Below are 13613 nucleotides of genomic sequence, written 5' to 3' on the forward strand. Positions count from 1 at the left end.
AAAGGAAGAGAGAACTCGCTACTCCACACTAATACAATTGTACTTGTTTTTTGATTAAATCAAAAATCCTCACATTTTCAGATCCCCCGCTGATCATCCCTTTCTCGCTGCTTCACACACTCCGATGACAACTGTAAAACACATCATTGAACAAAGTACCTCTGAAATTTCAGCGGTGCTCTACAGAACCCAGCTCTACTTCTTTCCCCCCCACACACACACACGTAACCGATAAAGTTGGTCATCGAGCTACGTAATAGATTCAAGCCCGGTAGAAGCGTCTGATTCCCTCATGTCCCGTCGCAAAAAGAGCCATGCAAGGGATATGTCGTTGATGCTTAGGATACATCGTCCATCTCGACCTTTATATCCATTGAACAGCCGGAACGCAAATGACCAGGCTGCCACACGAAACACACCATTTGCTACCCCGATAGTGATTTCTTGGGGGGGGCAGCGGCACGTGTGCCGTCTTTCAGGCCAGCCGCTGATATCGAAACACTAAAGGGTTGTAGGGCTTGCTGCGCAAGTTCGTATAATGGCGATGGAGTGGAAGAGACGAATACGAGAGAATAGGTTAGGTGAAAGGAGACTGGAGAGGCGAGAGAGGAATGGGGAGGGAGAGAGAGAGTTTGAGGCGATAGATGAGAAGGTGTGTGGTAAAAAAGTCAGAGATCGTGTTAGATAGTCTAAGAAGAACAGATAAGACAAACCGAACAGGGGAAACTAAATCGCACACAATTTTAGGTAGCCGTGTAATACGATGAGAAAAAAAAACATGCTGTAGGAAAGCGCCATCCATTTTCGAATCAAATTCTGTTACAGCTCGAATTATTTAGCCCCGGAGTATTGTTGGCCGCGGTTCGCATCATAGTTGGGCCATTTTTTTTTTATATTTCATTTTTGCATAAAAAAATTACTAGTTTTGAGTTTTGTACAAATAGACCAATCTTTTTGGATTTTTCCAGAGTTTGACTTATCGGGGTTATTTTAGCAAACTACCACAATATCTCTTCAAATCAATTATATAATTACTATACCTATGTTTCTCAGGCGTTGTTACTTTTTTTTTTGTTTTCACTTGTGAAGAGAGCAACAACGGAGGCGAAGGCATGAGTCATCAATGGCGAGCGATGTGTCAGGGGCCGGCCTCGCCTCTGTCCCGCCACTGACGATTTCTAGCGCGCGGCCTCCCGCCACTCGCAGCACTGTCTTGACAGCCCCTGCCATCCTCGTTCTCCGAACTCCTCTTAACGTCCTGCCAGCGATTTTACTTTCTCTCATTCGCTCCTGGGCTCCATCCACCGATCCGCTGCTCATTACATAGTACAGGGATAGCACCGTGTCCTTCTTCCTCTCCTTCTTTTTTTCTCTCAGTATGTTTTTTTTCTCTTCGACCCCCCCCCCATTGGGCCCAAACCACCAGCCTAAAATGCTTAAGCTCAGTTATTATGTCTAGCCCAATCAAGCTTATATACTCCCACATCTAGTCATAACTATCCAATGTGGGACTATTGGGATGTCACACTCACTAGTGAGCTTCTCGACGCCGAGAAGCATTTCTTATTTGTCGTCGGTGACGGAGGAGAGGATGAAGTGTTCCCAAATATGGGTTCCGTGGGTGGAGGATCTACCGGCAGAGGTGGAGGGTGAAGAAGCGATGGACATAGAAGAAACACATGAAAACAAAGAGGAAAAAGGAAGATGAGGAAAAATAATGTAATTTTTACCAGAAGAGTGCAACTTTCGTTCAAATAGTGTAACTTTTATTTAGAAAAGTATAATTTTTCTCTCAAAAAGTGTAAGTTTTTTCTAAAATAGTGCAAATTCATCACCTTTTTCTTTCCTCTCTGATTCTTTATTTTTCTTGTAAAAAAAAGTATTTTTTATATTTTATATTTTATATTTTATATTTTTTCATGTTTTTTTGGCTTCGCTTTCATCCGCGCTCGCTCTGAGCCCTCTTTTTTCGGCATTGGCAAAGGCGGAGGAAGAGGACACAGTGTTGTCCTCGTTACCGTTGTGCAAGGTTGCGGAGGCGGTGGAGAGAGGTCGAAGCGGAAAAAAAAATAACGAGAGAAAAAAAAGAAGAGGAAGAAGACACGGCGCTGCCTTCTTTACTGTTGTAAAGAGCTCATAAAGAGTCGGGGAGGCAGTGGAAAAGGGTCGGAGAGAAAAAAAAAAGGGTCGCGGTACGGCCTCGGCGGGGTCGAAAGCGAGGAAAGCAGGAGGTGCATGGGCGAGGGTGAAGGCACCCAGGACAGAGGCGAGGCGGGCCGCCTCTGCCTCTTTGGAGAGAAAGAAAAAAAAGAACGAAAGAAAAAAAAAGGAGAGAGAAAAGTAAATGAGGTTATTTTTGTCAGTTTTCTAAAAATCCGACCCGAATCTGCAAAATCTAAAAAGGTGGCCTACTTTTGCAAAAGCTCAAACTAGTGAATTTTTTATGCAAATTGGCCTTTTATTTTTTTTATTAAAGTTTTATTTTAAAAAATTGGCCAATTTGCATAAAAAATCTATTAAGTTTGAGATTTTGCAAAAGTACATCATTATTTTTGATTTTGCAGATTCGGTCCGAATTTTTAGAAAACTGACCAAAATACCCTTATTCCTATCTCTTTTCTTTTTATTTTTTCTCGCGTTCTTTTTTTCTCTTCGAAGAGTGCGGCAGAGGCGGAAGTGGAAGCGGCCCGCCTCGCCTCTACCGCGTGCACTCTCCCTCGCCCTGGCCCGCCTCTCCTTGCTCTCGCCTGGGCTTGCGTACCCCCTGCCCTCCTCGCCTCCGACTCTGTCGAGGTCGCGCTTGCCACCACTCTCCGAGATGCCCCACCTCGCCTCCACCCCATGCGCCCTCGCCCGCGCCTGCTCATCCCTACCCTTCTCACCTCTAAAGCCGCCGAGGCCACACCACGACCTGCTTTTTTTTTCTCCCCGACACTCCTCCACCGTCTCTACGGCCCTCCACAACGATAAAGAGAACGACATCACGTCCTCTTTCTCCGCCTTCACCCTCTATCTTCACTGCAGCAGATTTTTCACCCACCAAACCTACTTCTGGGAACCGGCGTCTTCACCACCGCCGCCGCCAACGACAAAGAGGAAGCACTTCTCCGTTGAGAAGCTTGCCGGCGATGGAGGGGGCACGCCGCCCACCCTGCCCACCCAAGGCTCGCAACGAGCAAGGTAGAGACGGAGATGAGCGAGACGATACTGGAGAAGAAGGCGGCATCCTATAGGGCGGCGATTTCTAGCGTGGCCTCAGCGGGATAGGAGGGGAGAAGGGCAGGGGCGCACAAGAGCATCTTTAGTCAAGCACTTTTATTTGCTTAAAATAAAAAAAATTAATTAAAGGCCAAAATCTAGATAATAAGAAAGAATAACTAGAAAAGAAGGAAATATAAGATGAAATTGCACTGTAAGATGAAGTTGTATTATTTTAGAAGAACGTTGCACTGTTATAAATATAAGTTGCACTCTTTGGAAGATAGTTACACTATTTCTTCTTCTCCTCCAGTGTAACTATCTCCCAAAGAGTATAATTTTTTTTTAAAGAGTGTAATTTTCATCTTAAAAGGTACAGTTTACATCTCAAAGAGTGCAACTTATATCTATAAAAGTGCAACGTTCTTTTAAAATAGTGCAACTTCATTTTAACAGTGTAACTTCATCTTCTTTTTTCTTCTTCTCTAGTTCTTCTTTCTTGTTCTTTAGTTTTTGGCCTTTATTTTTTTTTAAGCAAACAAAAGTACTTGGCCAAAGATGCTCTTGTGCATTTCTTGCCCTCCTCGCCTTCGACCTCGTCAAGGCCGCGCTCGCTGCCGCCTGTCGTCGCGGTCTCCTCGTCTTCACCTCGCTCATCGCCGGCCCCGGGTGGGCGGGGTGGGCCACGTGCCCCCTCCCTCACCGATGGGCTTCTTGGCGTCGAGAAGGAAGCGTCGTTGGCGGCAGTGGTGAGGACGCAGGTTCCCATAAATGGGTTTGGTGGGTGAAAGATCTACTATAGTAGAGATGGAGGGCGAAGGCGGAGGAAAAGGACACAGTGTCGTCCTTGTTACTATCATAGAAGGCAGCAGAGGCGGTGGATGAGGGTCAGAGAGAAAGAAAAATGGTCCTGGCACTACCTCGATGGGGTCAAAGGCGAGAAGGGCAGGGGGAGCGGGTGCAGGCGAGGGCGCGTAGGGTGGTAGTGGCATAGCCTGAGGTCTTCGGACCACGAGAAGTTTTACAACGCAAGAACAACATAGAACAAAAACCCTCTTTGCGAATTTCGAGTTTTGTAGTCGGGTTCGGGTTTGAGTTTTCTAAAATTTGGCCCAAATCCAATCCATTGACAACCCTATAAATATAGGGTTACTAAAGGAATGCATGATGAGAAAGCCTCCTCTGTAGGAGTTATGACACATAAGATTTATACCAAATAAATTATATTGAGCCATAAAATGTAATAAATTATCTAATGAAATGCCATGCAAAAATACAAAAAATCTTCAAATAAATATCTGTTTTGTCAGTTTTTTGTTAACTTTAAAAAATCTATATTTTTTTCCTTTTAAAACTTAATCCTAGTGCAAGTGGCAAAGGGCTTGGTGGTTGGTACTCGAGGTCCCTAGTTAGAATCCTAGTTTATTCACATTTCCAGTTGAGTTTATTTCTAAAATAAATAAACAAAGCAGATAGCATGCTATCTTTCTCTAAAAAAAAAACTTAAGAAATATTTTCAGAGGGTTACAACATTAATGAAAAGGGCAAAATGACTAAATTACTCTTATATATTCTATAAAGAAAAATATAATTTTTAATATATTTATGTCAATATTGAGAGTATTTTTAGTATAAAGTATAAGACGAAATATTAACAGAACCCTAACGAAGGGGGCATAAAATAAATCAACTTGAAATTTTGAAGGGATAAAATATAGGTTTTAAAAGTCGGAGAGGAAAAGTATGTATTTTTACAGGAGGGTTTTGTTGTATTTTAGCCTAAAATTTGACAATCATACATCAAAATGAAAAACAAGAATTTTTTTTGTTCTTATACTCATATGCAACATAGAAATATTTGATCTACTAAGAATATCTGTAAGAACGCAGAGGTAAAAGAAAATATCAGTAGCTTTGTAATGAATAATTGAAACATTGTACCGAATAATTCAATAAAAGGGAAGGAGGGTTAACAATGGCATTTAAAAACTACAAAGTGAATTATTAATACTTAGATCGAAAGATATATGCATATAATATCACTTCTAATAACTTGATATTTTAAGGTAGCAGCGTGTTGCACGTGGATAGAATAAGTTTCTAATAACTTGATATTTCTGACCTATGTTTAATAATTAGCCCAGTGGTTAATTAACCCATTTGCATGTTCAATAATTAAAGATGGCTAAGAATATTTGTATGGACTCAGAGGTAAAAGAAAATATTAGTAGCTTTGTAATGAATAATTGAAGCATTGTACCGAATAATTCAATAAAAGGGAACAATGGCATTTTGACAACTACATAGTGAATTGATATATACTTAGATCAAAAGACATTCTAATACTAAAAAGGAATATTCTTGCAGTATAATATCACTTCTAATAAGTTGATATTTGAAGGTAGCAGCGATTTGCATGCAGATAAATTAAGTTTCTAATGTTCCTTTTCCTTTTAAAAGACTTTGGCAATTAAGATTGTGAATCTGTATATTAATTACATAGTATTGTTCCTACAGTGGACCATTGAATCACTATTCATCATATAAAGTACATGAATTCAAATAATGTGAACAGTGGATTCAGTGGTCACATCATATTACATTAGAGATTTGTTCTCTAAAAATAATCTTACTTTAGATTAGCTTTAGATAAATACTATTAAAAAAGGAAAACATATATATGGGCACATTATTTTGGGCTTTAGTTTCCCATTTCACTCTTTCATGGTTGGGAGTCATGTTCACAATTCTCTGGATTGAAGGCAAGCTGTGATTGTAGCAAATCAAAAGTAAATCTAGTATTTGCTTGTTGGTATGCCCCGAGAACACTTGAACTGTCCTGTGGCAACATTGCAATGCAAAATATTCCCTTCTCCCTTCTAATGAGGAACAATTGTCGCCACATGATATGCATTTGGGCCCCTTGTAAATGCAATGTCATGCTCGGCATTAAGCTCTCATAACTTGGTTGGAAAAGCCAACAAAGTTTAAGATCTGTCATGTATCTCTGTGGATCCACTTCAACCAATTTCTTATGGCGGAAATAATCTCTAAGTTCTTTCTTCACTCGTTCAAAAGCTGGGGTTATTAAGTGAGTGATGAATGCGCCGGAGTCCACATAGAACCCGCCCGATCCATTCGGCTTTCGTGTGAACATTCCTGGCTCAAACCCAAGTCGTTTGTTACCAACACTAATGTCATTTAAGGTAATGAAATACAAGAACACACCTTGTATGGGTACTATCGGTGTGGTTTGGACTGACCCTCTTTGCACAATGTTGCTTCCGAATCGTAAAAAGCTTATACTGTTTGAACCTATCGGCGGAAGACAGTATGAAAAGCGGCCTTGGCTGCCATGATTGATAAGTTGCCTTGCAAATGATTCCTCGGTCAAACCTAATGCCATTAATCCTGATGGATAACCATGGTTGTCGCCAATTAAATGTGTATCATGTGAGCAACCAAAGACAAGCCCTTCAATAAATTCGAGGTGGTCACCATGGCTTGAATGGAAGCCAAAGGTGTCTTTCGAGAGCGTGCCACTTGTGTGGGACCCGTCAATATAGACGATCTGGTAGTGGCAATGGCTGTTGATGCAATGATAATAGCTTTGCGGGCAGGGGTTCTGGTCAGAGCAAGAGATGTCGACGAAGGAAGGGGATTGGAGAGGGTTGAAGTAAGGTTCATTTTGCACGTAGCAATTGATGCATGGCTCGCATTGGGTCCAAGAAAGATGACTGCCTGTATCTAGGTTTAAGTGATAGCCAATGGTGCCATTGCCAGTGCCAATCGTCACAAAAACCATGTACAATGTTTGATAGCAGATGATAGAGGGGCGAATAGTGGTTATTTCATGGCCAACTAGCATTGATTCAACATTGTTTGGTTGGAGGAATCGATTCTCAGAAAGGCGGAGGGACTCTTCAAAGCATTGTGAATCGGTGAGGTTAGGGTTGTAAACTGGGGACCGAGGAGAGTGACGATATATGAGCTCGAAGCTTAAGATTCTTTTAGATGCTTCAATAGTTTCAAAGGAAAAGAGTAAGATGCATATTAAAAGAAGAAATGTAACATATGAATGGATATCTTTGCCCATGGTTGATATTTTGCAAAGAAGTGAATCATGAAAAACAAGAAGAGATATATACATATATATATGTAAGACTAAAATAGATAAAGCTAAAAAATGTAAGCAGACAAAAAAAATCCATAAGATATCTTGGATGTAAAAAATGAAATCGGTGGATTCAGTAGGCAATCCACTATATAATGACTTTTCTAAAATATAAAGTGTTAGTTACTTTTGGAGGCTAGAATTAAATTTGGAGTTACTAAAAAGTAGTTATAGTGATTGGTAAAAACATTTAGGACCTAATTANTTTGTTTTCAGTGGCATAAAAATTTACTGAAAATAGCATTATTTCAAATAAAAAAAATTGATATGTAATTTGCTTGGACACTCTAAATTTTGAATTTTACTAAAAGTACCTCAATTTAAAGAAAAATTTTGAGAGAGAGGCAATGATGAATGGTTAAGATGTTTTATTCTTACTTTACTCCAAAATTTTATAGATTTAAGCTTATTGTTTTTTACCCCAAAAATTATATAAGAATGAGATTATTTTGTTGTACTATGCAAGTCTATAAAAGCCATTCAAATAACTCTTTCGAAAAAAAAAAAAAATAGCACTAATAAAAATTTGCTGCTTCTAGCAAATATCACACTTTTATAAGGTCCAAAAAAATGCCTTAATATTGTCTGACTACCAAGTAAAACTGAATGTGGTCACTTGGATGTCAAAAGATATTGTTTATGACAAAAGAATTTCTTTATATAGGGACCACTTAAGTAGTTTAAAAAGGTGTTTGGCTATTTGTAACTCGATTTTGCTACCAAAATAATAAAACAAAACTTGGGAAATCTTCTTATTTGTAGTTTTGAATTAAAAGTTAGTCTCATTGTATAGTGAAGCTTGCAAATTACTTTAAGGCTAAATTATACAAAACCTTTCTGTCAATATCCACTTTTTCATTTTTTCCCCTGTCATTCAAAGTCCTACACTTTACCTTCTTGAAAAATAAAAAATATTCATTAATTTCGGCCCCCACCGCCAGTGTTCCGTTAGGGTTTCATTTATATCTTATTTTTTATACCCAAAATACCCCTGAAATCCCTATCCATGCTCACACGCATGCTCTCGGTCGCCGCCTTGCCCTCGCGCAACCCTCTGTCTATGCCTAGACACACGCCCTTGCCCTCCTCCGCCACTGGTATGAGCAAGATTGGGGAAGAGGAGATGAAGCAGATGACGATAATTTGGTCATTTGTCACATCGTATCCCCCTGTGAATATTTTTTATTTTTAAAGGGAACGAAGTGTAGGTTTTCGAATGACAGAGGGGAAAGTGAAAAAGCGAATATTTATAGGGGGTTTTATGTAATTTAGCCTTACTTTAATCATTAGTAGATTTAGAAGATCTACATATTTTAAGTGTAGAAAAATTTTTTAGATCTTTTCAACTTGAATGAACTCAGAAGACCCTTAAATATTCCAAAGAAAAAATAAGGTACAAAAAATTAATACATTGTACAAGCCATAATGTACATTTAGATTAGCTCCAAATACTCTAAATTTGTGGCATCCAAAATAATGTATAGAGAAACTCTTTTCGGTAGGAAGCATGCGACAAAAGATTTAGAGATAATTGCCTATATACTACTCAGAACTTCTGAAATATTTTATATACCCTGTTAGGAAGCCGAATTTCCCGACCCTAGACCAAGTCAAAGATCCTCCTCGGGGTATGCGTCGGGGTGAGGAACGGCTACGGATAGTGACCCTCGAAGTTTGTGCCCTTCGACAGATCAAGCGATTCGGCTGGCGAGGGATCGGATCAGTCGGGTTCGAAAACCTTTACTGTAGAATCGGTTCGGCTGGAAGAGCCGAATGTACGAACTGTGCAGGGATCAATGTCGGCAGAAGTGCCGAATGGAAGAAGTACACAGTAACTGGCTGGCTGAAAGAGCCGAATGGAAGGAGTACACAGTAACTAGTCGGCTGAAAGAGTCGAATGGAAGAAGTACACAATGACTGGTCGGCTGAAAGAGCCGAATGCCTTTATATAATAATAAAAAAGAGTGTGCCCGAAGGGCATACAGACTCAAAAATATAGTTTACAACAGAGTGATGCCCGTGGGGCAGACAGACTCTGCAAATGTAGTCTACAATGGAGTGATGCCCGTGGGGCAGACAGACTCCAGGGTTCTACTTAGCGAACTACTCCTAGGAAAGCAGTAAATGCGGAAAAAAAAAAGATTACATTTAGACTACTCCTAGAAAAGCAATAAAATGTAGAGGAAATAAGGGTGGTCTTTTGTGCGCAGGGGTAAAGACCCCTATTGCATGCTTCAAAGTTATTATTTATAGCCCACATTATTAGTTGGTTGAAAGTAGTTGGGGGGAGTGGTTGTAACCATGATCGTGGAAGTTATACTAACTCCTCATGGAAGTTACGCCAACTCCTCATGGAAGTTACGCCCCAATCTTCAACCGTTCCCGCCTTCTTGTCCTTCAGGCACCTTATTGCCGACTCCTGGTGTATCACGTGTCCTTATTGGCTCATACGTGGGTTAGGTCGGCTCAATTTTTGTATCAACAATGCCCCCCCAATAGTCTGTCGAATGAACATTCGGATGACTATTGGTGCCAAATCGACTATTCAAAAGCACAGCCGAGACCCAAGGTTTAGTTTCGCTGGTCTTGGTCGGTTTTAGGGAAACAACGCTTTATCATCCCAGCCACATATATCTCTTCGACCGTTTCACCTGACATTTGTCGGTATAAAGCCAAATCGGCGACCGATAATTGTGGCTCCGATCTATAGAATCGCTCATGAAATTTTCTTTCCAATTCATCTCAATCTTGGATGGAATTGGCTGATAAACTTGTATACCAAGTAAATGCCGTTTTAGTTAACAACGTGTTAAATAATCGAAATTTCAAAAATGAGTCAGCGGCCGCTTCTCTACATTGGGCCGTGAACCGGGCCATATGCTCGACCGTATTCTCGGTCTCATCGTCCGAGAACTTGTCGAACTTCGGCATTTTCCAGTTTGCTGGATACGGATGCTCTGTATCTATGTTTGCTGGATACAGGGATCGAAAAACAGGCCGCATAGCCGGCCTGGCCCTGTCACGCCCCGGGACCGAGCGGAAGCCCGCCCGGCGCATGTCCAGACCCGCCATATGTCTAAAACATATAAGGCGTCTAAGCAAAACGATAAATAAAGCAATAAGAAGAACATCTAGAAGCATCAGAGCAAGGTATATCTAGAAGTTACAATAAGGGTAAGGAATGTAAAAGTAAATCCACTAAGTAAAAATATAAAGTGAAAACAATAGGAATTCCAATACAAAAGCTAAACAAGGTACATAGGTGGTCTCTCTATACATGGTACTCAAAATCTCTCTCTCTCCCTAATACAATAAAAGAAAGAGTAAACCACCTAAGCTCAAAAGTAGCTCCCCGTTAACTAGCTATGCGACTCCCTTGCCACGATCCCGTGCCTCCGCCGGTGCCGAAGGCTCTGAAATAAAATCATAAAACAGAGAGCGTGAGAACTATTAAATAATAGTTCCTAGTGGGCAATTACTGACTTCAGTGAAATGCGCCACTAGGCCCAAAAGCTACAAAAGAGGGACAGTACAAGTATAAACGAAAGCGAAATAATGAACAAGTATGTAACCATGAGTACTATTCTACTATGATATCTCTACTTAGCATGAACTACATAAGTAATAAAGCAACTACAACAAGTATGTACATGAATGTGACTAACATGTATAAGCATGAGTATGCAACCAACACGATGTCCTCAATGCAAATAGTAAAGATGTCATTATTTACTATTCTAGTCAATGTCCACTTGTCACTTTAACTATTAAAAGTTTAATCTTATAAGACCCACCCGAAGGCTGTCTGGCATGAAGACCCACCCGAAGGCTGTCTGGCCTGTAAGACCCACCTGTAGGCTGTCTGGCCGGTGCCGTGCCTAATGGCCCCGTGGTAGTGAACATCCTCACTCTTAGGAATGAGCCTTTCCCACGGTAATCCACTTCGGCGCCCAATCCCGCACGGTGAATATGTATCGCGATGGCTAACTCCGGAGTGCCGGCTTGTAGGGAGCGACCCTCACAAGCATGTGCGAATGAGCACAATGGCAAGCATGCGTATAAGTCTGTCTCAAGTCTTAAGTCCTCATGTCTATGAACATGGAATGTATCGAATGTCACAAAGGCCTATCACTACGTCATCATGTCTCTAACATGAAATATAGTCGATGTCCAATGGCCCATCACTATGTCTTTATGTTGCATTTTCATAGTTTACTAGTTTCAAGTGCCTCTTTATGACATTTTTGTTCAACGAGTCCAAGCATGATAATTATATTCATGAATACGTAAATCTAACCATTTCTAGCATAAGAGACATGTTCTCAACTTGAAAAGATGCACACCTTTCACATGCATGCAGTCTACACATATAGCTCTACTATATAGAGTGATATTAATCTTACACATAGCACATGCATTTTAAGGGTTCTAAAATTTTCATAAATCCTATCTAGCATGGGTTTGCATTCAAAAAGACTTTACGACGAGTATGTAATGCATAGGGGCCATTGTGCCCCGTTTTTATGAAGTCAAACCTACCGTAGGTACCGAAACCCTTCGTAAGCTCCGACGAAGGTGTCCACTAGCTTCCTAGCACCTTAAAGATGTAGGAACAGGAGTTACACAATCGAAATGAACATCGAAAAACTCAATCAATAACCATCTAAGCATAGAGGGCATAACTCACCTCTTGTGATGAAATCCCTTCTCAAGCTTCCAAAGAGAGAAAGAACCCTTCCAACCCAATCTAGAGGAAGGTTCTAAACCCATCAATTAGGTCTCCAAGCCCTCAAATCAAAAATCTTTAAAATAAACCTTAAAATCCAAATCTAGGGTTTCATCTCCCAAAATCTACCAAAAATAGGTCTAGAGGGAAGAAATAAGCAACTAACCTCAAGAGAAAATCCAAACCAAGCTTAAAATGCTTTAGGGTTGAAGATTGGCCCTCTATCAAGCTCCTAGCCCAAGCTCCAAGCCTCCAATGGTGAGCAAAAGGAGGAGATGCTCCAAAGCCTCGAAATCTAGCTCTCCTCTAACTTCTTCTTCTTTTTCTCCTTCTTCTTCTCTCTCTAGAGAGTGTTGAGAGAATGTGAGGGAGAGAAATGAGGGTGAGAGGGATAGGAAATGGCCTTAAGGCCCTTAGAAGCAACAAAATTCATATAAGCCCCTCAAAAAACCACCGTGTGCACTGCCCGAGTCTGGGCAGTTTTCGGACTGAGGAACCGGTCTCCCCGACTTGGGACAGGTCTGTCAGCCTGTCCCGAAAATCCAACATTGGGAAACCGGTCTCTCACCGCATGGGACCGGTCTATCCCCGCGTAATCGCGCTCGGGGACCGATCTCACCCGCTAGGGACCGGTTGCCTCAAGTCTTGCCGGAGCACTGTTCTAAGGAGACCGGTCTCTCATATCACGGACCGGTCCCAGAGAGTGAAAAACTCTCAGGGCTTGCCAAAACTTTAGAGATCAAACTTTTAGGCCGGAATACCATCTACGACTTTCCACCAAGTGTGGAAAAGTTCGGAATATATATCAAACACTCGAACCTCGCAATTTGCACAGGTCCGGTGTGCTACAGGCCCCTACTTTGAAGGTATTCCGAATGACTTCCTCAGTCTTAGCATACAGCAGAGCTTGTGCTTGAGCCGAATTTGGCCCTTGAGGAACTCCAGAATTCTGTATTGCAGGGTTCGCTCCTTGCATATCATTAGGGGCCTGCCCCCCGGCCCTAATCCCTATATTTTGGGGCTGATAAGCTGGTAAAGGAGGTAAACCCGATGCAATCTACGACTGAGGGCCGGCGTTTATATTCGCTGGCCTGTAAGCAACCTGGAAAGGTGCCATTTGCGGTTGCGCCCGTGAGACCGCCGGCGTGACGGGATTTTGTTGCACCTGCACATTTAGGGGCCCTTGTTGCCCCCCATAAGGTTGCTTGTTTCGGGTAAATAATTGTCTGATTCGACCAATATTTTCATTATAGGCCGTGATAGCGGCCAGCACCGCGTCTAGTCGAGCGGTATTTTGATGGATATTTTGATCTAAAGTTTGCAGGACTCGGCTCATCTGGCCGAGTGCCTGAGTTAGACTCGGCTCTTGATGAGCCGACTGTCCACTAGTTTCTCCTTCAACTGGCAAAACTGCTTGACATTCGCCAGCATTGTCTGAATCACTAGGATGATCACTTCCAGAATTTTTAGGAACAATCCTATTACGTAGATTCATGGCGTTATCATCAGCCATAA

General features: G+C 41.4%; 1 protein-coding gene across 1 annotated transcript; it reads right to left on the minus strand.

The window, feature by feature from the left end:
- LOC109720346 (aspartic proteinase nepenthesin-1-like) lies at window positions 5921-7294 on the minus strand. Its single transcript, XM_020247396.1, has one exon. It carries the CDS (start codon window positions 7292-7294, stop codon window positions 5921-5923), a length of 1374 nt encoding a protein of 457 aa, XP_020102985.1.

Source organism: Ananas comosus, linkage group 14, assembly GCF_001540865.1.
Source record: "Ananas comosus cultivar F153 linkage group 14, ASM154086v1, whole genome shotgun sequence".
In the NCBI taxonomy this organism is placed as follows: Eukaryota; Viridiplantae; Streptophyta; class Magnoliopsida; order Poales; family Bromeliaceae; genus Ananas; species Ananas comosus.